General features: G+C 45.2%; 1 protein-coding gene across 10 annotated transcripts in view; it reads left to right on the top strand.

The window, feature by feature from the left end:
* The window catches only part of SYNRG (synergin gamma), a 501,862-nt gene that overhangs the window by 464,713 nt on the left and 9,981 nt on the right, over positions 1 to 27,168 (top strand). For all 10 annotated transcript variants that reach the window (XM_085649490.1, XM_085649489.1, XM_085649487.1 and 7 more), the window contains 2 exons: positions 3,020 to 3,168; positions 8,604 to 8,714. In XM_085649490.1, the coding sequence (XP_085505616.1) occupies positions 3,020 to 3,168; positions 8,604 to 8,714 (260 nt within the window). The remainder of the gene's footprint in view (positions 1 to 3,019; positions 3,169 to 8,603; positions 8,715 to 27,168) is intronic.

Here is a 27,168-nt window from a genome sequence, read left to right as displayed (position 1 = left end):
ACACTTGACTTTCCCTGCTTCCGGACAGGGACAGTCGTTTCTGGGGACTGTGGGAAAGTGAATTCCAACGCCCTTTAACAGATCAAGTTTGGTATTATTGCTGCCAACAGACTAAACCCATCTCTCCCAATCACAGACATAAATTGATACACTTTAAATTCCTTAGGCGTACATATGCTTCCCCTCAGTTCCTGGCCAAATTGGACCCTATTATGTCCTCTGCATGCCCTAAATGTCATTTAGACGACACTGACTTTGCACATCTCACTTGGACATGCTCCCATATCGGGGATATTGGCTAGCCATTTTCTCCTAGTAGATATTACTCTTACACACGATTCCCTCTTTGCACTATTGGGTTATGTCGGAAATATTTCGAAAGGGGTTCGTAAGCTTACAGCAATGGTACAACTGCTTCCAAAGTGTGAAAAAGCTATATGCTGAGGAAGTAAATGCCTCCCAACTGAGGCAGGGTGGAAGCCTTACCTTCTGTGACACTACAAGCGAATGTGAGCTTCGTTACAGCCACCTTCCTCCCTCCCGAAGAGAATTTGGCAACCATTGCGCACCTATTTACAACGTTAACAGCATGAACTTGCCCCCTCTAGCACGTAAATAATTTTTATCATTGATCACTTTGATTGATCCACCTACCCAAACCATGCCCTGTGTACCCCAAGATTGTTTGTGATTTTTATGCCTCCTGGTGTTACTATACAATTAAGATTGTTTCTTGACATTTTACATCTTTTTGAAATTATTGCGTAGTATTTTCATGGTCCTCTAGCCACTATCATATTTGTTGAATAAGCTCCTTTTCCTATGATACTGGTTGCTGTTTTGTTTTAGTATTTTTTTGTATGTAATTCAAAATGATACATAAATAAAAAAAACAAAAAAGTAACCCTAAGGTAGGAACTAAAGGCGTGCATGGTATTTAAAAAGTTGGATATGTGTGTTTAAGTTTTATATTTCTTGACTGAAAAAGTCAGTCTTTTTTCAATGTAGCAAGGCTATCTCTCCCATAGACTAAAACTGGGTTACTTTATTACCATTAATAAGTGATAACTTCAGTTTTGGAACAGATAGAGAAAAGCCTCTTCCGCTCATTCGAATTGTGATTTAAAATCCTGTTTAATGTCGGATTTTAAGTTACTATTCTAAAAATGCCACTTTTAGAAAGTTACCATTTTTCTACCTAAACCAAACAGGTCTTTCTGCCAGTGTCCAGAGTTGCATGCCCATAAATGGCTCTCCTGTGGGGGGCTGTGTATTCCTTCCAGATATAGGAACAAAAGGGCCTTAAGTGTGTGGCTAGGTGTTCCTCTCCTGAGCAGGATGGCCTGGGGGGCTGTGCTCAGCCCTTTTCGAGCTTCAAAGGGTAGCCTCAGGGCTGTGCCCATCCCCTTATTAACTTCTGAAGCTGCCTGCTCTGTGACTGGCAACTGCAGCGGACACCTGGGCCTGCCTGCACTTTGTTACCCTAGAACGTTTGTAGCTGAACCCAAGAGAAGGGGGTAAACCTTACCAGAACCTGTTTGGGGTAGACAGAGAGGGAACTCCACACACAGGCTGGCCCTTTATAAAAGCGGCATCTTCAGAACCTCTTATCAGAACACTCCTGGATCTGTGAAAGATTCAGAAGTAGGAAGCCTGGACCTACTTGCCTTGCACCCAGGACCCCCAGAAGTGAGTGAAAATCTGTTTGAGCTACAGGGACACAAGCTTCCAGAAGCCTTTCCTGTAGCTGACCACTACCACCAAGACCTGCCTGGGCTCTACTGCTGGCCTCTGCTGGAGTGAGCCCTGAACCCCACGAGGTGCCCCCCAGATCAGGGACCCTTTGCTGGCGTCGGAGTGTACTTCTCCTGCTTCAAAACCAAACTGCAGGTGAAAATCAAGAAATGTTGGGCTCTTCACAACAGTGAGCCTACTCCTCGTGTCAGCAACAGTCACTGCGTCTCCCACCAACGCGAAGCCCAACAGTCTCATGCTCTGTGGGCCAAATGACAACTGCCTGGGTCTCCCTCCAACACAAAGCTCCAACTAGAACTGCTCCTAACGCCTTACTCCAACAATGTTCTCCTCAGCTCCCACCAATGCAAAACTGTAGCTGAGGCACCGCGCACGGCCATTGACATTGAGAGGGTAAACTTTTAAGGGGGGGCGGACCTAGTCCCTGTTCTCCGCGCGTGCCCTAAACTTGTGACTTTTACCTGGGGCATTGTGACCAGACACCTGCGAGTGGCACCTTGTGGTTTTTAGCACTATTTTCAACTAAAATATTAAACTCATAACTCCAGTTGTAGTTATTGGATTTTTGACATTTTATTTATTACATTTTACTCTTTTGTCTATATTGGTTTTTTTCCCTGTGAATTCTCTTTATTGCTGTTTGAGTACTGCATAAATACCTTACACATTGCCTCTAAATTAAGCTTTGCTGCTTTTGTGCCGAGCTACCAGAGGGTTAAACACAAGGTTTTTTTTTTAGTGACTTTTGTGGTTCACACTGACCAGGATTGTAGTTATTTTTGGACTGTGGCTTCTACCCGCTCAATTAATTACCCATTTTCTTACAACTTCACTACATTTTTGGAGTTTCGTAATCGGAATACTTATTTGTAATGTTTTCTTCAGCATGGCATCTTGATACAGAACTTACTTAGTCACACTATCCAATGCGTAAATATTCCACATCAAACAGTTGGTTCAACACGTCAAACTAAGCATTGTTGAGGTGTTGGTGCGATGGTGTGGGTACGAAAAGTATGACTTTAAAGGAGGTGGCATCAGTGCACACCTTGGTAGTCAAGTCCGTTTGAAGACTCCTGACATACAAACACATACATTTTCACCTAAATGTAAGAGACTGGCTTTCATTCAACTTTTAATGTGATCAGTCGCTGAATTTGAAAAATGTACTTATTTCTTGTGTGTATAACAGAGTTGTTCTTTGTGAATCCTGGTGCTGTCGTCCGTTTTCATATTAATCTTAATACATTTTCGCTTTTTACAGGTGTTGTTGAGGTGTACAGGGTCACAAAGCGGGTAGAGTTGGGCATCAAGGCGACAGCAGTGTGTAGTGAAAAGCTTCAGAAGCTGCTGAAAGACATCGATAAAATCTGGAACAACCTTATTGGATTCATGTCGCTCGCTGCTTTAACGGTATGAGCACAGACTAGTTAGTCCATTGGTAGTTTACTTGAAGCATCATTATTACGATTGTCTTTATGAGGATATTATCCTTAAATTTTTTTTATATAATTATATTTCACTATACAAGTATTACAGAAATGACTAACTGTCCAAGAATTGTTCAATATTGTTGTTGAAAATGTTGTTTGCTTATTCTTTTACTTATACCTTTCTAATGTCAGCTAACTGTGAAAATGGTGAACTATGGTTACATTGTAATCGAACAGTGGGAAAAACAATGCCAATTGAGGGAACATGCTGGCTTGATCATATGTTGTTTAAAGAGCAATATGTTGTTCAAAAGGAAGGGAGCATTACCACAGATATTAACACATATGGTCTGAATATATTGTATGTGTATATGTATATGTGTATATGTGTATATGTGTGTGTATATATATATATTCACTGAAAAAACCATAGGTTTCACACATGTTATAGTTAGCGGAAATTTTACTGATAAAAAACCAATGAAATTCCCCCGTTATAGTTAGTGCAGGAAACTATAACTCACGCGACCGCAATCTTCTGCTGATGCTAATACTGTATTTAGACACTTATTTGCCCATGTCTTCTCCCATAAATTTTTAGCTATACATATATTACAAATATTTTTTTTTCATAAAGACACATATGTCATCAGCAGAAGATTGCGGTCGCGTGAGTTATAGTTTCCTGCACTAACTATAACGGGGGAATTTCATTGGTTTTTTATCAGTAAAATTTCCGCTAACTATAACATGTGTGAAACCTATGGTTTTTTCAGTGAATTTGCAAGGTTTTTTAAATGCTAATTCCTAACTATAACGTGTGTGAAACCTATGGTTTTTTCAGTGAATTTGTACGGTTTTTTAAATGCTAAGTTACTTTACGCCATTCGTGGCGTGCGCGCCCACTTACCGTAGTTCGTTCCGTGCGCGCACGGTGCGCTTTGCGCACCGTGCGCGCACAGTGAGCACGCAGTGCGCTTCGCGCACCGCGCGCCCACTTTACGCAGTTAGTGCCGTGCACGCACGGTGGGCACGCGGTGCGCTAAGCGCACCGCGTGCCCACGTTACGCTAGATGGGCCATGTACGCACGATGCGCTTCGCGCACCGTGCGCACATGGAGGACATATTATGCGCTTCCTTGTGATAGGTAATCTGTTGAAATTTTTTTGGGAAATGCTGTGCTCTTACATGCCATGCAAAAAAATGGTGGCCTTCGGCCACCATTTGCACACGGGGTGGATAGAGTGTGGATTTTTTTTAAAAAAAAATTTTTACCGTACGCATACGGTAATCGTACGGTAAGCGTAATCGGCGAAATTTTCGAAAAATAAATAATTACCGTTTTTTGCCTTGGGGGATCTTTGAAGACTCAACTAACATGGTTATGTGCATGGGCGCTGTCTAAACAGCCCCTTTATATGTTTTTGGCATTTGTTTATCAGCTCCCCCCTCAGAGTGCGAGAGAGAAAATGGCGGCCGCCGCTTCCTGGTTTCGACCGATTCGAATGTTTACTAAGATCTAAGGGCCAATCAGAATCGCGCTCGCGCACGCCACCGTACGCGTACGGTAAGCGCACCGTAAGCTGGCTCAGATATATATATTGATTTAAAGGCTATTTTCTCAGAATCTACTGAACAGATTTACACCAAACCTACAAAAGGCACTTCCTTGACCTGAGGACTACCTCTCTGCCAAATTTCAAGTAATTCTGTTCAGCCGTTCGGGCTGTAGCTGTGTCTAAAGGTCCTATGGAAAAACGCATGGGAAAAACGCGTTTTGGGACCCCCCTTTTATCTCAGCCCCCGCTTGACGAATCCCCCCGAGACTTTCAGGGTAGGAGCGGAGCGTAGCGCCCCACCTATTTTGAAAAATTCGCAAGGATTCGTCGACCGGCGCAAAAGTTATTCAAAATAGAATGTTGCGGATTTCCTATGGAAACGTGGTCCTAACTATAACTACCTACTGGCGACCGCCAGTAGGTAATATGTATTATATATATATATATATATAATTTGCGACGATTCGTCAACCGGCGCCAAAGTTATTCCAAATAGAATGTTGCGGATTTCCTATGGATAATGGGTCCTAACTATAACTACCTACTGGCGATCGCCAGTAGGTAATATGTATTTTCTTTTCTTTAACATACATATATCACAAGCTAAGCACAGTTGTTAAATTCTAAAGTCATAATTGTATAGATTCTTTGGATAGTTTTCTTGTTTGCCTGAGTGTTAGCCTTTTTTTTCCCAGATGTAGGATTTTCTGATTGTCGACCTTTGTATATTCCGTGCTATTGCCCATTGTCTCAGATGTTAGTCTTCCCCAGTGATTGGGTGATTTCAAAATGTGAATCGGAGGTGACCAATTCCTAGACTTTGTTTTGGTTTTTACCAGTCATATGTTACTGGGGTTTATTTGGGTTGGGATTGTATTTTTTACCAGTGGATCAATAAGCCCACAAGTAGAGTTAAATAGCATAGGACAGTTAACATTAAGGTTATACAAAAATAGAAGACGCTAGCACCCTTTTGGCTAGAGTTCAACCACAAACCGTTTTAAATCCATTGTGGTTTTTAATTTATGTCCTCTTTCGCAAATTCAGTCCTCTCGGAAAGAAATGTTCAGGTGTTATCTGCAGCCTTTAGGGAATTTGGTATTGACTGTAGTTGTTTCAGTATGCCTATTTAATGGATCGAAGAGCAGTATATTCTGTTTCAATGTAATCTGGGCTTCCTCTGCTGTAGTTTCTTGGTAGTCATCGGTACAAGGGCATCAAGTGGTGTCCACCATTGGAGGCCTTTGTTTTCTACTAAATAGTTCCATAAATATCAAAATCTACAAATACCGCCACCCAAACTTGAACCAGGTCCCTTCCAAGTCACAAAGGTTAGTTGAAGGAAAGTTTAAATGTGTATTCTGGCTTTGGGGCACAACAGATCACATGTCAAATGTTGGAGGAAAGAATGCTAGATGAAGGGCCCCAAAACAGAGTCCGCTGGGTGTCTTTTTTTTTTTTTTTTCAAAGGCCAATATCTTGGTAAATGTCTCGTTTTGATCAAGAAATTGTACTTTTATAGGGCACCTACAGGCTCGGAGGCACCCAGTGTACCTACCAGTTTGCCAGTAGATAATGTGATTCCAGTGGCATGTTGGTGTGGGGCAGGTCAGGATGATTACATGCTCACTGCTTCTGGTCTCTAAGCTTTGGCTATTGCAGTCAGTGGGCTATGGTCCTCCTTGTATGGAGGCGATGCTGTGATTGTCATCCTAATGGATTTATCTGCCACGTTGGATGTGGTTGAGCATTATCCTCTTAGCAAGAATCCGACCTACTGGTATTAGTGTGTCTGTAGCTATATGGTTCACATCTTTTCTTAAAGATCATTCTTAATACCCTCGAGGTTTCATCACCCCTCCCTTCCACCCAGTAGCTTCAGCCGCAGTTCAGGGTTCCACAGGGATCATCTCTGTCCACCAGGCTACTTAAGTTGCACATGGTTCTGACATGTACGTTATTAGGTCATTTGGTTGTAGTCGTCGGACATAGGCGGACGACACATAATCAGTAGTGTGTGTGATTAATCAGGTTCTTGGTCGCTACTTGAGCTTCAGGATTCACTTGACCCCGTGTGTGAGTCAGTTCCTGGGGCTCTGCTTCTCAAGCTTCAGTCAGCTGGGTCTTGCAGCAGTTTTTCTCTGCTCCCTCAGACCCAGAGAGAAATACCCATTGCGGTTTATCGACATCAATTTTCAGTTGAAATTGTGTCCGGAATAATATATGGCAAGTATTTTTGTACAGTCCGCAACTCACCAGGGTGGGTATCTTGGCGCTGACGATGCAAAATCATGTAGATCGCTCTTAGAAAGTTTCCATCATGTTCTTCCCTGTGAATATCACACTCATTTCTTTGTGACCTTATATTTCTTTCCCAAATTTAGTATCATTGCAAGAGGCAAGATGGAGGGGTGGAAAAATATTAGTAGGCGATTCTCTTGCAATTTCTTTTTACTACGTTTGTCAAATGGCAGTACACCTGAATCTAATTTAAGAAGGAGAAACAACTAAGGTATTAAAACATCATATGTGTACTTTAACTCTCTAAAAAACAGAAATTTGCACTTGCTTCCACAAGAAACAAGTTTTGCAAATTTGTATAACATTCTAACCCTTTCAAGCTAAAGATGTTCGGCTCAAAATACTTTGTAATTGCTTCCATTAAGTACAGCAAAGGCTTCAAATTTAGATTGAAATGTAGAAAGCAATTAGCATTGAGGAGGTAAGTGTAGTAAAAGATTTGTATGGTGATTGCATTCGTGTGATCCTGAAAACAGAAAAGGGACTAAGGGTATTTCAGTAAATGGAGAAGCATCCAAAGTATTTTCCTATGCATTTCACAACAATTACAGTAAACCAGCACCCTATTTCATAGATGTTTTCTGAGACTAATCATTTCACAGTTCTAAACAAATGCTTTAAGCTTCTGGTTTTCCAGTCTAGCTGCATCACTCTGGCTATTATCAATCTACAGAAGCTCAAATGAGATGTGCTTTTGTCGCAAATAAACATTTTACTTGTTCAAAACTAATAAATCTAAAACTAACCACGGCACAAAAATACCTGCACAGGAACGCCCAACTGTTACACGTGTTAAAGCCAGTTGTGATGCTCTGGTTCAAGAGCGGTCACATTTTATTCTAAATGCTGTGAACAATGGCTAAGTAAATAAAAAAGTTAGTAGAAGGGAATATGAGTCGTATGAACAACAACAAAAAAAGCACTCCACTCTGCACATTAGATACTGAAAAAGTATAATGTCTGTTTCAATAGCAAGTTAAACGCACATAAACTGCTATCCGGATTTAGCAAAACGTGTGTGTGTGTGTGTGTGTGTAGGTGTGTGTAGGTGTGAAGGTGTGGGTGTGTGTGTGTAGGTGTGTGTGTGTAGGTGTGTGTGTGTAGATATAGACAAACTTACCTTGTGGTTTGGATGGAGTATTTATTAATAGAAAATATATGCAGTAGGCAAACCTGTGAGTTCATGTTAACTTTTAGACATCTTGCCAAGTATGCCCACACCTCAGTGCATCACAGAATAAGCAATTGACAGAGCTTGTCAATAATAACAGTTAACCACGTGACTCGGGTACTGGAGATTTGGAATATATAAAATGATGAATGATTCAAAATGTTGCAAGGTAAGTTGTCTCCCTCCCTGTCGCTTCTGAAAAGTCTTGTGCTAAGTTAAACAAATATATATGAACCTTACCATTAAGATCAGGGTTTAGTGCTCCAGTGTATTGCATTATTTTGCCATGCCATTTTTGTGCATATCAAAGAGCAGAATAGTGTGCAATAAGAATATGTATGGAAATTAGACTAAATCAGACCTATCTTTTGTTGTCTCTCTAGCCGGACGAAAGTGCCTTAGATTTCTCTTCCTGTATGCTGCGTCCAGGGATAAAAAATGCCCAGAATCTAGCATGTGGAGTTTGTCTTTTGAATGTGGATTCCAGAAGTAAAGTAAGTAGGCGGACCTCTGGGGCAGCTCATGTTGCAGTCTGCTTTAACCTTACTTTTTTTATTTCTACCTTAATGTTAGTTCCTCTTGTAAACACATGGTTATTCAGTTGTGTTCATAATTATAATCAACCTCATCTTTATTTGTGAATCACACAAGCTAACATTGATAAGATTGTCTAGAACACACATCAGAAAATATTATTGCCCATGTTAATGTACATGCCACACAGATGTCCTGCTACTTTATTGGTAGATCCTGTGGAAAAATTGTAGGCATCGATGATTCTCCCTGCTTGGATATCGTTGGGGTGATATCGTTGGCGTGATGTCGTTGGCAATGCATTTGGGCTTGTGAAGATATGGGGTCTGAGTGTATGTATGGGGTGGTTAGCATCAAAACAACCTCATTCGTTTTGTGACTTACAAAAACAAAATGCATCCCCTGGCATGTGTAAACAGTATATATCTCAGGAGGTCTACATGAGATACAGCTTCCTGCAGACCGATATTTATTTTTGTGGAGGACTTCATAAAATCTCTGGATGGACTGGAGATCTTCACTGTTTTTAGCTTCAGCGAGTTTAAATGATAACTAGCAATACTTTTGGGACTGGCTTGTAGTGCACTCCCTCAACAATTTAATTATGATAGAAAATAGGAAAGAAATCTACAACCCAATGTGGAAGATATACATTCTTTATGATAATCTGAACACCATATAGACAAATTAGACACTTCCATTTACCCCAGAACTAAGGAACATAAAATATGCCATTTTAGCACTAAGGAACACGTAAACGTATGGCAACAGGTCCAGTCCACCAACTTGTGCTGATGTGCAGGGAGTGTTGGTTGTAGCAGACTCTTGGCTCTTGACATACTCAAGTTGGAAATGCATTGATTGTATCATCCAAGTGCAGTGTTTGATTAGACGCTGCTGTCAGACTTGGTTGGATACCTAGGTAATGAATAGACATTCCACTGCATTTGATATCCATAATCAATAATAGCTCCTTGAAAGCCAGTGCTCAGGGCTGATCGTTATGTGCAACCAAGCAGCAACCATTCCTCTGAGGTGGCCATGAGAAACCCCCAGAGACAAGGATGCCAGGAACTTAGTCAGTCCCCTGAAACCACAAGATACAATACCCAGCCTCCTACGCATTGTCAACATTGGGAATGAGCTTGAGGCCTGAGCAGGTGGACAGAGATGTGTGACAGTCATGTGGGCATTATCGGCTTACTGCCTGTCTTTCTGCAAACCAAGAGCCTTCATGCGTTAGGGCCGTGTGGAGCAGATACTCATCTTGAAGCAAGTAGTCATTCTCTTGCGTATTGAGGTAGACTGACTAAGCTAGAGCCACATTAAGATATCAAATGCCCCGAAGAATAATAAAAGTATAGTTATTAAGTAAAGGGATGAAATTCAACTTCAAATCTTACAGGTTTCAAGAGATGTGCCATTTCCTCTCATCCAACTGCAAACCAAATTAGAAAAAGTTGAATAATGCTCAAAGTACTTCTAAAGTCAATTTTCTAATTCTACCTCTTCCCAATGAGGAGCAGAGGAAAGACACAAAAGACTACAGGCACGCAGTTCGTTTTCTCAGAAGCTCTTACAGAAGCCATGTTGATGACCATGAAGATCCTGAAAGTCTGGACTTCCAGCAGAAAGCACAAATCTGGAGCTGGTACCATCATTGCTGACCTGAGGAGTCTTCAACAAAAGGTGCTCACTCAGTCAGCAGCTAAAAAGATTACATATCGGGTTATATCTGTTCTGGGCAAGATAAGTTACCTCTCGTCTGCAATGTTGGACAAAAACATACATTTAAGCTTCTTTCATTTACAAGTCTGCATACAGTGATAACCGTACCAGCAAGAGGAACTAGTTAACTCTCCTCATTCCTAGCTAGAAAACGCCCTTTAAAGCTTTTGGTCTGGATCCCCACTGAAGAAAAAAGCGTTTTTTATTCCCACATGTTCACCACAAAACAAATGTTGTCCTTCTCTACATAAACACCACAAAAGCAGGAATAACCCACCACCCCTCTCCTCCAATGAAGAGTTCCACTAGGGTGAGTGACTGGCATAGTTTTTACGGTTTGCCTTTCTAGTCTTGTTTTCAGAATCATCGATTTTTCCTCTGGGTATATTTCATGACGTTCAATATTGAGCCAGTAGCATCATACCGCTTGGTGACAATGTAGTCTTGCCTGTTTAGGTATTTAAAACACATCCTTGATTTGAAATTTTTAGTTGGACTTGCAGTATTCTAAATATTGCTGCGCTCCAAGTAGTGCAGAGATTGTACCGGTAAGATGAGGTTGACTCATCCCCCACCGCTGTGGTGTCTGATGGATACTACTAACTGCAGTTTCTTCACCTATTAAATCTCCTGCAAGCGCCCTACTGGATCTGACTTAGCTGTAGTTCCATCTCAATATGCCCTCAAAGAGCCACATATTGTGCCACACCTGCACACTAATGTTAGGACCCTTTTTTACACCCCTCAAATTCGATCTGTAGTTGGTTATGTAAATATTTCCTACCAAAATCATCTTTTTGCAGTGTTTTAACAGCATGTAAAACTCATTGTTTAAGCCATGTTGATCCTGCCACTAGCAGATGTTACCCTCTGCTCCACACCAAGTGTGCTCGTGGTTCCTGGGGCCAAACATGAGTTCATGTTTTGTGAAATGTAGGCATGATGCACATTAACACTATCAAGGACTGGGAGGCGAAGCTCTTCGTGGCTCAAACTTGAGACAAACTCTGGTGTTGTCACCGGTCCCCATCCAGGTACTGCTCAGACTTGGCTTCTACGTTGAAGTGGGCCCCTTCTAAGGATGAGGACAAGCCACCAGAAACACCACAAGAGGGACTCTTCAGCCTTGCAGTATCGCTTCTGCTTTGTGGGGGGAGCTGGTAAGGTCTTGAAATTTACTGGTCCATTCCCCATGGTTGGCCTCCACCGCCTCTTCCAAGTCAGTTTTGATGGAACTGCAAATGTTTATGGACTTTCCAGCTACTGGTACTGACCCAAGCTGTGCTGACCCTCTTTTGCTCCACCCAAGCTCCCTCTGGTGTGCCTACAGGTCCCAAGAAACTTTTAAATCCCAACCAGACCTCAGGCAATTACCCTGCTCCACCACCTTCTGACACTGTTCCGATGCTAACTGATCTTCTCTGCTGAAGGCCTGCAGCGGACTTCGAATAGGTTGAAGAAAGTGATGAATTTTCCAAAAAAGACTGTCCAGGTCAGACCCCGGCATTATGCACAAAAATTGAGGTAGGAGGATTCCCCTCAAAGACCTGGTCTCGTGGCGAATAATAAGGCAGGCTTGAGGGGATTTCTTGCTATGATTCAGATCCCATCAAATGCCCAACATCGTATGCCACAATACAGATTACAGCAGCAAGGTAGGCAGTCTTATTCGCACTGTGGGCACAGATATTGTAGACTATTTATCCCTTCAAAAGGCCAGTGTCTTGGATACCTCTCCTTAGGAGCATGTGGAATTTCCTTCAGGTCCCCTCCCCCTTGCTCCAAAAGGAAGTTCTATGCAATGTTAGAGGAGGCCTTTACATCACCATTGCTGAAAGGTTACAACAAAGATAACCTACTCTCAGAAATCCTGTCGATGGAATCTTCTACTATGGAGTCACTTCTCCCCTTTAATGAAGAGTTGGTGAATCTCATTTTGGTCGCCTTGAGTAAACCTGCTTCAGCACCTGCAGTGAACTATCATGTCACCTCCTGCCATCGGCTGGCTGATGGGGACCCGCAGTATTTGGTGTCTCACCTCTCCCTGGAGAGCCTTGTTATTCAGGCTTCCTCTTAGCAGAACCCCGACTCGTTCCCCTGTACTCCTACAGATAGTTTAAAAAGATTGAGGCTGTGGGGGTCATTTTAACCTCCACAACCACCTTCATGACCATTTTACAGAAGATGGGCAAGACTGATCCAAATAGGCCCCTTTGTCAGGCTTGTGAGATAATCTAACATTAGTGGTGGTGCAATTAATGGGCTCTTCTGTGGCCATCTGCTGACATGCTTGCATGCATTCCAAAGCCTTTTCAGGTGATACCCAGGTCAAACGTTTGGATATGCTCTTTGATGGAGCTTGCCTCTTTAGCGAGAAGAAAGACTCAGCACTTGAATGATTCAAACAAGATTGGGCCACTGCATAATCCTTTGAATTGGCTTTCCCTGTTCGCTAGTTTCACCAACAGTACTGCAAGTTAAAAGAATATTATCAGGTCTACCCTGTTCGGCAGCACCAGCCCTCGCAGCGGGTGCATCACACAAACAAGTTATTTTGCAGCTACAGAGGGTGTGACAGCTCCAAAGGCTGTTGTGGGCAGCATCAGTCTTCCTCCTCCTCCCTAGCCTCTCTCCCAAATCAGTGTGAACTCTCCCTTGAAGAATCATGTATGCCCTGTAGAGACACGTGTGTCCTTTCATTTACCATGCTGAAAGTCCATCACCACAGACCGTGGGCCATTCAGATTGTCCAGGATGGCTATACACTTCCCTTCCGAATGGATACTGCTACCTTCAGGTTCCTCACTTGTAAAACAATTCACAGGCTTCAGACTTGATCTGGAAAACTTCAACGCCTTGATGCCGCCAGTAGAGGGTGCTGCATTCAGTGGGCACCAGAAGTGACATCAGGTGATGTCCCCAAGGCCATAAAGCACCTGCTCCAGCACGTCAGTTCTTTTTTACGCACCTTCGACGCAGATCTGGAGCTTAGATTTCTGAGAGGTTTCCCTCACATAAATTTACTAAAAGCAGTATCAATGTCTCCACCTAAGAAAATTGGGTTTTAAACCCTATAGGGATTGTGAGGGACAGATGTCCTTCATGGACCACCATTCGATCTGTTTGTTGTTCGCTTGGGCTCTGATCATGAAACCAGATCTTGTACTTTCTGCCTCTTTATAAACCCCAAGCCCATCAAAGAGCAAGAGGCCAAGCTCTTTATGGCTTGGACAAAGGACGACCATTAATGCCGGAAATGTTCTTGATGCCGTTCCGACTCTCCATCTTCCTTGTCCACCAAGCTGAAGAGCACTGACATTACAAAATCATCCAGAGAAAACTCAAAAGGTAAGTCTTCCAGACGTTCTCCAACTCCCACAGAACATTCGCCCTCTGAGTCAGAGTTAGTTGAAATCCCAAATGAAGATCCACCGTGCAGCCCTGCTCCTCCACTAGGACTGGCTACAGACAGGCTTCCACCGTGCCCAGAACCTAAGGTGCCAGCTCCCGCACCTGAGCATTCAACGCCACAGTTCCCTGAATTCATGACAACAGGCTCAGATCCAGCAGCATTCCTCCATGCCATGTACACTATATTTGCAAAGGTGTTGGCGCCGTATGGAGCGCTCTCTGACTCGACAGCTCCGGATGTTAATGCCATTTAATCCAACGACCTTGTGTGCTGCACCTTAGGATCTGATATTAGTTGGAGCCCATCAGGTCCCAACGAAGGGATGCACAGCCAAAAGAACACTTCCCATTAGATAAATTCCAAAGTTTTTTATTTATTTCTTTTGATCCAATTTATTTTCAATTCTTAGTGCATAAGCAGTTCATACCAAATAGTAATTCAAGTTTCTGTTCCATATACTATGAATTTCTCCGCATAGCATGACATCCAATTGGTTAAGGAACCCAATGCATTTTGGGCAATCTCTGCCCTTAGGATCTGGCACCTCTACCCTGCTGTGATCCAGCACTCAGATTCTCGGCACCTCAACTATCTTCATAGACAGCACTGCCCCTGCCGCCGCCACCACCTCCGCAGACTGTTGCCACACCCCTGTTTCATTTCCATAGAGAAGCGCAGAGACTACTGGAAGAGGAGGCTTACCGAGCACACCTTCATGAAATATTTGGTACAGATTCGGACCCTGTGGATGGACTCCTCTATTTAAAAAAACCAAGGGCAGGATTCCCTGCAAGAGTTTCAAGGCCTATCATCAGCTAGTGGCCTGGATACTTCCTCTGAATTAGCCATAGGCTTCCCTGTGGAACACCCACACCGTGGACCCACCTTGCAACCCTTCTCCTCTTCCTCCCCTGCGTGCCTCAAGGAAAGGTGGGCTAGTTTGCCACTCCAACCCCACATGAAGCCTGTGGGAAGCTGGGTGTCCCGTTTTCCTCCAGCCTGGTAGGCCATTACTTCGTACCAAAGGGTCCTTCGGATCATAGAAGAAGGGTACCCTCCATCCCACCTGCCTCCCTTCTACCCACCTCCTGGTCATTTGACCATTATACAGCAAGAATTGTCAGCTCTCCTTCTGAAAGGAGCAGTGGAGTTAGCGCCAGGCCAAGTTTGCTGTGCACGTTACTTCCTGGTGCAGGAGGAGGACCGCGCCCTATGCTATATTTCAGGTGCCTGAATTTCTTCCTCAAAGGAGAAGTTCAAGATGCTGACCCTAGCTCAAGTTCTACTGATGCTGGAGCTTGGAAAAGGGTTGGTGTCAATGGACCTGCAAGATTCGTACTTCCACATCTCTATCCTTCGGCTCCCATCAGAAGTACTTGTGATTTGTGATGGGTTCTGTGCACTTTCAATTTGCGTAACTACCCTTCGGATTGAGATCGGCACCTTGAGTATTCACCAAGGTGATGGTAGTGGTTGCAGCCCATCTGAGCTGGTCGGATGCTGATCTTCCCTTACCCGGACAACTGGCTCCTCAAAGCCAACTCACCAAAGATGCTGTTGCACCACCTGCGGTCGACAAAGTCCCTGTTGTGGGCTTTTTGATCAATGAGCCTAAATTTCACCTGCGATCCTTCCAACAACTGGACACACGACTGGATCCTTTTAGTACTGGACACCACCCTTCTCTCCTCTACAGAGGGTAACAGACTTCTATCATCTTTCCAGTCAGGCGTGAGAGTTCCAGTCCTAAGTGGCTCACGATTCCTAGGTCTGCTAGCTTCCTGCATTCTCCTAATCATGCACACACTTTTACACGAGGGCCCTACACTGGTGGCCCTGCGGTGATGCCTCCGCAGGCAGTAGATGCAGTATGGTGGAGATCAGTCTGATTCCATTGTGATCTTTCCCAGCACTGCTATAGATGTGGCTTGGTGAAGAAACGAGGCGAACCGGACCTATGTGATGGTCTTTACTCCTCCTCCAGCCGTCATACAATAGTGTCAGATGCTTCCAACCTGGGGTGGAGAGCTCATGTGGAGATCAGGGGTCTCTTGTCTCCGGAGGAGCATGTTCTTGATATCAGCCTGCTAGAATTGCGTGCAATTTAGCTGGTGCTCAAGACCTTCCTCCTCTCCAACGTAGGTGGGTCCATCCAGATCTTGACGGACAACATGACTGCAATGTGGTATATGAACAAGTAAGGGGAGTACGAACTCACCTCCTTTGTCCGGAGGCTCTGATACTGTGGCCTTGGGCACACTGTCAAGGGATCTGGCTCACGGCCAAACACCTAGTAGGGTTTCTGAATGTCAGAGCCGACACCTGAGCTGGCGTAATCTACTGATCACAAGTGGCTTGCTGATCATGAGTGGCGCCTTCTACCAGAGGTAGTCCAGGACATCATTGCCCAGTGGGGCACTTCTTGGGTTGACTCATTCGCCTCTAGAGAAAATGCTCAGTGCCAGCAGTGCTCTCCAGTATCTGTCGAGGGAAGCCTTGGGGGATACCTTTCAGTTGAGGTGAAAATTTTGGCTGTGCTACGCGTTTACCCCTTACCCTTGATTTATTGGGTTCTGAGAAAGATTTGTCAAGACCGGGCCCAAGTCTTTATAGCGCCGGATTGGCCGAGACAGGTGTAGTACGCAGACATCCTGGTCTTCTCCACATGTCCTCCATTTCGCCTGCCATGCATTACGAGCCTTCTCTCCCAGTCGGGGGGACTGGTTCTGCATCCCAATCTCCGAAGCCGTTACCTACAGGCTTAGAGATTGAGTGGGGACAATTGAGCACCTTTCAGCTGCCATCGGAGGTGGTAGACGTTATACTGTCTGCATGTCGTCCCTCCACTGTGGGGCGACTATGTTGCTTGGTGTGTGGACAACAGTGTAGAGCCCTTGCAGGCCAAGCTATTCCATGTGGAGCAGTTTGCACTTTTCCTAGCTCAAAGAGGATGTGCGGTTGGCACTTTGAAGGGCTATTTAGCCACCCTGTGCTTTCCTCTTTCTTCTGGATCAGCCATTCATGTTTAAAGCTTCTATTGTCTAATGCTTTCTTAAAAGTCTAACTCACCTTTTTCCTCCCTCTCCATTTGTAGTACCTCAGTGGGACTTGAATTTGGTTCTTACGTTCTTGATGGGTACTGTATTTTAACCATCTACACGATTCTACGCTTTGCATGTTGACTCTCAGTATGGTGTTTTTGGTTGCCGTCATGCCTGCTAGACTGTTCAGTGAGTTACAGCCCCTGAGCTGTTGTCCCCTGTTCACTACCATCTTCCCAGACAAGTTGGTGTTGCGAACCAGGGCTGCTTACCTTCCTAAGGTGATGTCTTCTTTTGACATAGCCCAATCCATTACCCTCCCAACCTTCTACCCACCACCTCATCTTTCCAAGGAGAAGGATCAGTTGGATCAAAGGCGGGCTGTTAATTACTGCCTGGACTGCAATTAGAGAATATTATTCAGATGACCAGCTCTTTGTGAAGAAGGGGAATGCAGTTCAGAACAGGACTCTATCTCTTCATTAAAATCTGCTGCGCCCTTACCAAGGAGGAGCCAACTGAAGGAATCCGGGCACATTCTATCAGTGCTAAGTCCGCAACGTCGGCACTGGCTCACGGTGTCCCGATGGCAGAAATATGGAAAGCTGCGACATGAGATTCCATGCACAGTTTTGCAAAGCATTACTGCGTTGATACGAAGGTATGCAGGGACAGGCATTTCCGTAGATCCGTCTTGCAGAATTTCCTGGACTGGATCATCCATCAATCCTCCTTCTGGGCAGGGTATTGCTGTGAAATCTGTTTAAAAGGTAAGGAATATGCTGGTAAATGTATCCATTAAACAAAAACGTTACTTACGCGTTCGATGTTTCTGGTGGATACTCTACCTGCAGATTCCTAACTGATGCACCCGTCTTCCAGTTTTGATGGATGACTTGTAGGGACCGTTGATAAATCTTTATGGTTCATTGCTATATATATATGTTTTTATATATATTGCAAAGTCTCACGATTTTTCACTCACTCTCCCCTCGAAGGCTTGGACAAAATGGACAGAAACGAACGTCAGTGCGCTGAAGCGGGTGTTCTATGGAGTCCGGGACGTTGCCTTACATAACTTCCGGTGCTGACCGAGTCCAGTGGCATCAAGACGTCGAAGTTTTCCAGATCCAGTCTGATGGCTGGGGATTGTTCTACAAGTGAGGAATCTACAGGATAGAGCTCCTCCAGGAACATCATTATCGCAGGTAAGTAATTTTTTCTTACAGGACTTGCCTCCTCCGATACCCCATTACCTGTGTTACTTCAAACAACCATGCCCTCAATCTGCAGCTGGAAATTCTTACTCTGCTGTGTAAAGGGGCCGTGGAATTAGTCTCAGAAAACAAGATTGGGTAGGGGCGCTGCTCCTATCTCCTTCATAGTCTGGACCTTCTTGTTCTGATTATCTTCCTCCAGAATGAGATGTTCAAAATGCATTCCCTTGGGCAGGTCCTTTTTGTCCCTGTACTTGCATGGTGCTGCATATCCTGCAGTTGCCCGGGAGGTGGGCTTCACCCACTATCATTTTGCAGTCATGTACCGCAGCCCCCATCCCCTGAGTTTTCTCAAAAGTGACAGCGGTGATTGTGGCACATATTTACATGTTGGGGATCTCTGAATACCCGAACCTCATCAACCAGCTCCTGAAGGCAGAATCACTATAGTTGGTATTGCACCACCTCCAGGCTAAGATCTTCCTTCTTTTTGATGTTGAGTATTCAAACCACCCTCCCTGCCCCACGTCACGCCTGCATGCCTCCTAGTGTCTCTTTTTCATTGGAGTGATGCTGAACACTGTCTCTCAAGGCTTTCCCACCTCCCAGCAAGTATGGTGCATTCAGACTATGATCCCGAGGTTTCAGGAGGGAGCTCTGCTTCCCTTCCTGATGGTCTACCACCTTTTGTGCCTGGTCGTTTCTGCATTCTGCTGCTGCCCCATGCTCCAGTTGTGTCTGTTCTCACTAGGCCCAGGTCTAGGGTGACCTGATGCACAGCATTCAGGTTTCCCCAGAAGCAACTCAAGACCTTCAGTGGTATGGGAGGGCTTATCCTGGACTGTCTGCGTGTGGGAAGCTTTTGCCCAAGATGAAGCTAGACTGAGCCACCTTCTGGTGAAGCTGCCACTCATAATCAGTCTGCAATCAAGCGTTCACTGGCTCGCACATTCAGGGAGCCCACTAGGTGGCTAACGACTAGTCCGATATTCTGAACATAAGACCACAGCCTCAATGCCTCCAGGTGTGTGGCGCATACCGACGCCACACTGCTTGTAGGCTCAGTATTAGATTACTTTCAATAGGTCCTAGTTTTCTTGATCTACGGAAATAAGAAGTCTGGCTTTCTTTTCAAATGACAGACTGTTTGCATAAATGAACACAACCACGTTTTTTTAAAAAAATTTTGAGATGCCTACAAAGAATCAAGTTCCTTTTATTCACAGATAGTCCTTTTTTGATGGACTGCAGTTGTAAAATGTGGCTGTTGCATTCTGAAATAGCTTCTGCTAAAACGTCATGTTTTACATAATATTGCAGTGAACCGAAGGTCTAGTAAAGTTCTCCCCACTCCTCAGACAGTTCACTGGCTTCTTCTAAGAGTGAGCATTGGATAAGATGCTTCATTTTATCTCCAACAATATTTATACTAAACAGAGCTCACCTTTATCTAAAAAGAATACCTATGTTGGCGCATGTTCACCAGGACACTGTAAACTCCCTTAAGAATAAGATTCTTTGCAGTCAGGGGTCCTCAGTATGGACGTGCTGTCACTCAGGAAATTATGCATATTAGTGGCGCGCTGGGGACGGTGTTAACCTCAGTCTATGAGGTAATGTGTCCCTAGAGACAAGATTCAAAAGAGCATTCCCAAATACAGTCCGTAGGAATAGACTGACTCAACAAAGGAGTTCGAGATGAGACATTTAGGAAAACCATAAAGATTTATTAAAATCTAAAGGTACAGCACAAAATTCAAAAAATGCAAATGCAGCACTAATTCTCTTTGAAATTAATTAAAGGTTACAGGAAATAATTTGCCATAAAGGCCATCAGTTACATGTATGCAGCAAATCATCAGAAAATGGCAGTATCCCGAATATAGACCCAAAGACCTGTCTCACCCCCACATTCAAGGGTTCATATAGCCATTTTCAATATAGGAAATCATGGAAATTACAAAGTCAGCATGGTTTGAGGATCGTTATAACTAATCATATTTCATTATTTCTTAAGCATCACATAGCTGTAACCATCTTGGCACTCAACCGCAACATGAATATTGATTTTCCCCGTCTTACCTAATGTCATCTCAAGGTGTCAGAAGAAACTAGTTACAGAAACAATCATGAATGAATGCAATACAGTGGGCTTGTTTCCGGTCCAGGGAAGACCTGGCTTGGCAGTTCGGGTTGGACTGTTCCCATGATGAACAGGGTCAAGACTGATTTACATATGGCTCGGTCGGAACTGGGATGGCGATGTGAGCAAACGATAATGGATTCAACCCAGATGTGTGACTGGGGGTGAGTGTCTGGAAAGTTTCAGTGCTCCGTCCATCATCTCCTTGTGTTTGTAGCAGGAAGAGCCTTAAAAATTAGCAAAAGGCTTCTTCGAGAACAATATGTCATACAAAGTTAAGTGTTGTTTGTTGCTGCATGTTCGAGGCATATGAGCTGCAGATTACACACTGTGCATAGATCGCCATCTGGTGTTGGGCCCGGATGTTTGCAGTTGTTTTTCCTCTTGGAAAGTCTTTGGAAGTCATGAGGTATGTGACTCCTCCTTTGGATCGTATTGCGCATGGGCTTCGGCTCCATCCTCAGATTGTTTTTTTACGCCATCGGGCTCGGATGTGATCTTCACGCTCCGGTTCCGAACAGTTTCCAGTTCTTCTATCGACGCGCAATCCTCACCCCAATTTGCGGTATTGTTTTCGATCGCGATCTCCACACTCTGCGCGTCTCTCATCGATCAAGACCTTCGATTCCAGTCGTCGACGACAGCCTTCGGGCCTACCCAAGCTCCGGTCCTGGCTAATGGAAAGGACTCCCTTCAAGAAGTGCCCTCTATGTGGGTCAAAATTCCCCCACACCGACCTTCACGAAGTATGTAACCTCTGCCTCTTCCCTGAACACGAGGCTCGAGACTGTCCGGCGTGCAAGTCCTTCCGGTCCAAGAAAACCATTCGAGACCGAAGGCCACGAAGAACTATGGCACGCTCGTCGACGGCGATTTCAGACGACGCTCCAGAAGGACAACACACCGACGAGGGCCTCGCCAGCGTCTCCGAAGCAGACGATTCAGATGTGGATGACATCACTCAGACACAGAGGGTCGTGAGTATCGAAGTCCCCCCCCACACCCTTGACGGCACCGAAAAAGGCTTCGGTCACGCCTTCGCCTCCAGGCCTAGGCAAGACCAAAGACACTGCTTCCCACACCGCACCTTCGAGACCGGTAAAGAAGCCTATTAAGCCTTCCGGAGGCTCGGGCTCGAGCCAGCCCACCGTCGGTGCCGAGAAACACTCCTCCGCACTGACGCCGAAAAAGAAAATGGCCTCCTCCTTGGCACCGAGCTCCATACCGAAACACTCGGCACCAAAAACCAGCTCCAGCTCCTCGGTACCGACACCATCCCTGGAACCGAGCAAAAAACACAAGGCCACCAACACTGATATCTCGAAACCGAAAACCATCTCTGCACCGAGTAAACAGACAGCCCTTTCCAGGCCGCATAGTTCCAAACAGCGGACTAGTGCAGACTCTAAAACAAGAAAACCGACGGCCCCGATGCCTTCGGCGCCGACTGACAAACCACCATCGGAAGAACTTTTTACACCTGATCCATTGCAAAAGACATTGATCAAGGACCCCAAAACCGGACATTTGATGCTCAGCATCAAAAAGAGACAGCTGGAAAAGCCTGCCCCAGCTCCACCTCCAAAGAGGAAGGACTCTACCTCCCCTTTCAGAATGCCTTCACCACCTCCTCCACCCGCTCCACCTTCCCCTCCTCCACATCCTCCTTCTGCCCCACAACCTCTCCGGATGATGATAATGATGATGTCTATGATGACATAGGGGATGTACCCCATGACCTACCTACAGGGGACCCCACTCCCACAGGCTCCCCAGACCCATGGGACGACTATAACATCCCTGACATTCCTAACATCCCGCAAGATGATCTCTACCCTTCGAGACCATCCCCACCAGAAGACTCATTAGGGTTCAACCACTTACTCCAAAGGGCTGCACACTAGCACGGGCTGGATCTCCATACCGACCCCGTGGAGGAGGACTTCCTTCTCGTTACTTTTGACACCACGCATAGGGCCACCTCCATACTGCCCATGCTCAAAGAAGTTATCAAACACGCGCCGGAGGTCTTTAAAGACCCAGTCAGAGCCAGGATCATTAACCCGCACATAGACAAAAAATATAAAGCCGCCCCTACAGATCCTGCCTACATCAGAGGGCTAGCACCACTTGATTCCCTAGTAGTGTCTACAGCACGAAAGAGGGCAAACTCCCAAGCGTCAGGCGAAGCACCACCACCTGACAAAGAGTCAAACCTCTTGGACGCATCGGGCAAGCGCACTGCATCCCAAGCTGCCAACATATGGCGCATCGCTAATACACAACCGCTACTGGCAAGATACGACAGGGCCCATTATGACTAACTAGAAGCCATAATGCAACACCTCCCTGACAAATATAAAAATAGGGCAAACGAGTTAATTCAGGAGGGCACAACCATTACCAATACCTCCATCCGCTGTGCCCCAGATGCAACTGACACCGCCTCTAGAGCCATTAATACCAGCATCCTCCTCCGTCGCCATGCCTGGCTAAGGATCTCAGGCTTTAAACCAGAAGTGCAAGCTTCCATCCTGAACCACGCCTTTGACCAGAAACATCTGTTCGGCCCAAAAGTGGATGAGGCCCTAGAAAAAAGACATCGATACGACGAAGTCTATGGGAGCCTTACAATCACACCCTCCCAGGCGCTCCTTTCGCCGCTCTTCCTTTCGGAGCACATCCAGAGGTTACTCCTCTGACACCGCTTCCACTTCATATAAGGCCCCTACCCAATCCACCTTTACAAAGGATTACCAAAGAGGCGGCTACAGAGGCAACAATAATAATGGCAGAGGCAAGACAAACACCGCTCGCTCTGCCTCCGCACCTACCCAATGACTCCCCTCCACTTTCCCCAGGCCATCCCACTCCGGTCGGGGCAGACTCCAAAATTTCCTTCCTGTCTGGACTACCATCACCTCAGACAAATGGGTAACACAAATAATTCGGTCAGGGTACTGCCTAGAACTAATATCTACCCCCCAAAACGCTCCACCCAGACAACGCCCAATGTCACAGGAACATCTAACACTACTAAAGCAGGAGGTAATCTCCCTCTTACAAAAGGGGGCGATAGAACGGGTTCCTACCAACCAACAAAATATGGGGGTCTACTCCCTATATTTTCTTATACCAAAAAGGGACGACACACTACGGCCCATCCTAGACCTCAGGCCCCTAAACCGATACATACACTCAGACCATTTTCACATGGTAACACTTCAGCAGGTACTTCCACGGCTCTCCCACAACGATTTCCTGACCACTCTAGACCTCAAAGATGCCTATTTCCACATTCCTGTTCACAACGCTCACAGGAAGTTCCTATTTGTAGTGGACGGCCAACACTACCAATTCAAAGTACTCCCATTTGGACTCACGACAGCACCACGAGTATTCACCAAGTGCCTAGCAGTAGTGGCGGCACACCTGCGGAGACAACACATCCATGTCTTCCCATACCTAGACGACTGGCTAATAAAGGCCAGTTCATACAACCAGTGTGTACAACACACGCACGCCACTATCCAGCTACTTCACCAACTGGGCTTCACAGTAAACCACGCAAAGTCCCATCTCCAACCGTCCCACGTAAAACAATATCTGGGTGCCACTATACACACCTCAAGAGTGCTAGCCTACCCCAGTCCTGCCAGGATAGCAAGCATTCAGGCTCTACGCGCTAAATTTCAGCCACAACACTCTCTTCCAGCTCGAGTGTTCATGCAACTTATAGGAATGATGGCCTCTTGCATATTCATAGTACCTCATGCAAGACTCCAGATGCGTCCTCTCCAAGAGTGCTTAGCGTGCCAATGGAACCAGGCCCAGGGTCAATTAATAGATCTGGTGTTGGTAGGCGGTCGTACCCATCGCTCTCTGCAGTGGTGGACCACCAAAAACCTTTCCAAAGGGCGACTGGACCCGGTTCCTCAGATAGTACTGACAACGGACGCATCGCTCTCCGGCTGGGGAGCTCACCTATTACATCACACCATGCAGGGCAGATGGACACCTCAACAAAAGTTACTCCACTTCAACCATCTGGAGTTACTAGCCATATTTTTAGCCCTAAAATATTTTCAAACACAGATTTCAGGCAAGGCAGTCCTAGTCCGCACAGACAACATGACAGCCATGTACTATATACAAAAACAAGGCGGCACACACTCTCCACAGCTCTCTCAGCTAGCACAGAGCATATGGAGATGGGCCATACCCCAGAAAATCTTTCTCCTAGCCCAACATGTCCCAGGAGTCCAAAACACTATGGCAGATCTGCTCAGCAGACAAACACAACAACTCCACAAGTGGGAACTCCACAAGTGGGAACTCCTCCCGCAAGTTCTTCACCCGTACTTTCAAATGTGGGGGCATCCACAGATAGACCTCTTCGCCACCCACGAAAACGCCAAATGCCCAAGCTTTGCCGCGAGATATCCACACCCATTGTCCAAAGGCAATGCGATATGGATGAACTGGTCAGGCAGATTTGCATATGCTTTTCCACCTCTCCCACTCATTCCATTAGTGGTGCGCAAACTACAACAACACTCCCTCAAACTAATCCTAGTAGCTCCAACTTGGGCCAGACAACCGTGGTACACCACACTGCTGGAACTATCTGTAGTACCGCACCAAAAGTTACACCTCTCTCCACACCTCTTAACCCAGAACCATGGAGAGATCAGGCACCCGGACCCAGCTCAGCTCAACCTTGCGATCTGGCTCCTGAAATCCTATAATTCGGTTATCTAAATCTTCCCCTGACTGCATGAAAGTCATTAAAGAAGCTAGGCGACCCACCTCTAGAGCGTGCTACGCAGCCAAGTGGAAACGTTTTGTTTTCTATTGTCACAATACCATCAATCCCCTAGATGTGTCCATTCAACACATCATAGGCTATTTACTACACCTACAAAGATGCAATCTAGCCTATACGTCCATTAGACTGCACCTTGCAGCCATAGCAGCTTATCTACAAAACAGGCAACATCTATCACTTTTTAGAGTACCTGCCATTAATGCCTTCATGGAAGGCCTCAAAAGAATAATTCCCCCCAGAGTGCCACCCTCACCTGTGTGGAACCTAAATATCGTTCTCACCAGACTAATGGGGCCTCCCTTTGAACCTCTACACAAATGTGAACTTCAATTCCTAACATGGAAAACCGCCTTTCTTGTAGCCATCCCTTCCCTCAGAAGGGTCAGTGAGATACAAGCACTTACCATTCAAGAACCTTTTCTCCAAATGCACCATAACAAGGTTGTTCTCCGTACTAATCCAAGATTCCTCCCTAAAGTCATTTCTCCTTTTCACCTAAACCAATCTGTAGAACTACCAGTATTCTTCTCGCAACCACAGACCATTGCAGAAAGAGCTTTTCATACATAAATGTCAAACGAGCCTTACTCTACTACATCGAGAGAACACAACCTTTTCGTAAGACCAAACAACTGTTTGTCTCTTTCTCACCACCACACAAAGGCAACCCCATCTCCAAGCCGGGGATAGCTAGGTGGATTGTCAAACGCATTCAGATTTGCTACCACAAAGCAAAACGAACGCTATCCGTTCCCCCTAAAGCCCACTCTACACTTAAAATAAGGGCTTCAATGGCATTTTTAGGGAACATCCCATTAGATGATATCTGCAGAGCAGCTACATGGTCAACACCGCATACTTTCACTAAACACTATTGTGTAGATGTGCAAACTAAGCAACAGGCTAGTGTGGGCCAGGCTGTACTCAAAACATTATTTCAAACCACTGCAACAGATACGGATGGTCGCCGCTAAGGATGGGTACTGCTGTATAATCTATGCACAGTGTGTAATCTGCAGCTCATATGCCTCGAACGGCAAATGCTACTTACCAGTATGCATCTGTTCTTGGCATGTAGAGCTGCAGATCTACACACACCCACCCGTCTCCCCGGGTACTTTTATCTGTTCCAGTTTATCTTATTTAGATACAACACACATGGGTATCTTCACTGTTATCACCACGCTCCATCTTTCCCTGCTGGCGAAAAACAATCTGAGGATGGAGCTGAAGCCCATGCGCAATAGGATCCAAAGGAGGAGTCACATACCTCGTGACTTCCAAAGACTTTCCAAGAGGAAAAACTGCAAACATCCGGGCCCAACACCAGATGGCGATCTATGCACAGTGTGTAGATCTGCAGCTCTACATGCCAAGAACAGATGCATACTGGTAAGTAGCATTTGCCTTTTTGTCGAACAAGGAAATATAAACACAGAATGAGCATCATCATTCAGCGGCCATTTTTACAAAGATGGAGACGAGGTCTATAACTGAGGCCTAGTTAGGCTAGGCCCTAAAAACTCACTAAAACACATCATGTTATTTTTTTTTCAACTGCAATAGCTCCATGTAAAGATGCATGTGTAAATTCAAGTGCAGGGTAGCTAGTTATAAAGCACTTATAATTGTGGAGAAACTGCTAAATTTGCTACGGTAGTTGGTGGCCAGGAAAATATTGCTGTCCTTTTTCTGAACCATAAAAAGTGCCTCTCCATCCTATAGCAACCTCAGATGTATCCTTCTGCCTATGCAGGATCTCTAAAAGAATGTAGGTCACTGTGTCTATGCACAATATCAGCCTTGTTGAGGTGCCTTAAAGTATTGGGAGCCATATGCAATGGCTAAAAAACAAATGTGGGCCCACTAAGACCATGATATTTCAAAATGGCTGAAAGTTATATTGCGCCCACAAGCAGAATGGAAACATTTACAGCAGATGCTTTTTTGAATGCGTCAGATAACCCCTGCAAGCCCTACCGGCATCCACAGAAATGTAACCTCTTTTTCCAGGAAGCCTGCAATGGATATCATAATTAGCAAAA

This window comes from Triturus cristatus, chromosome 3_2, assembly GCF_964204655.1.
Source record: "Triturus cristatus chromosome 3_2, aTriCri1.1, whole genome shotgun sequence".
Lineage (NCBI taxonomy): Eukaryota > Metazoa > Chordata > Amphibia > Caudata > Salamandridae > Triturus > Triturus cristatus.
This window is presented reverse-complemented; position numbering and strand designations above follow the sequence as displayed.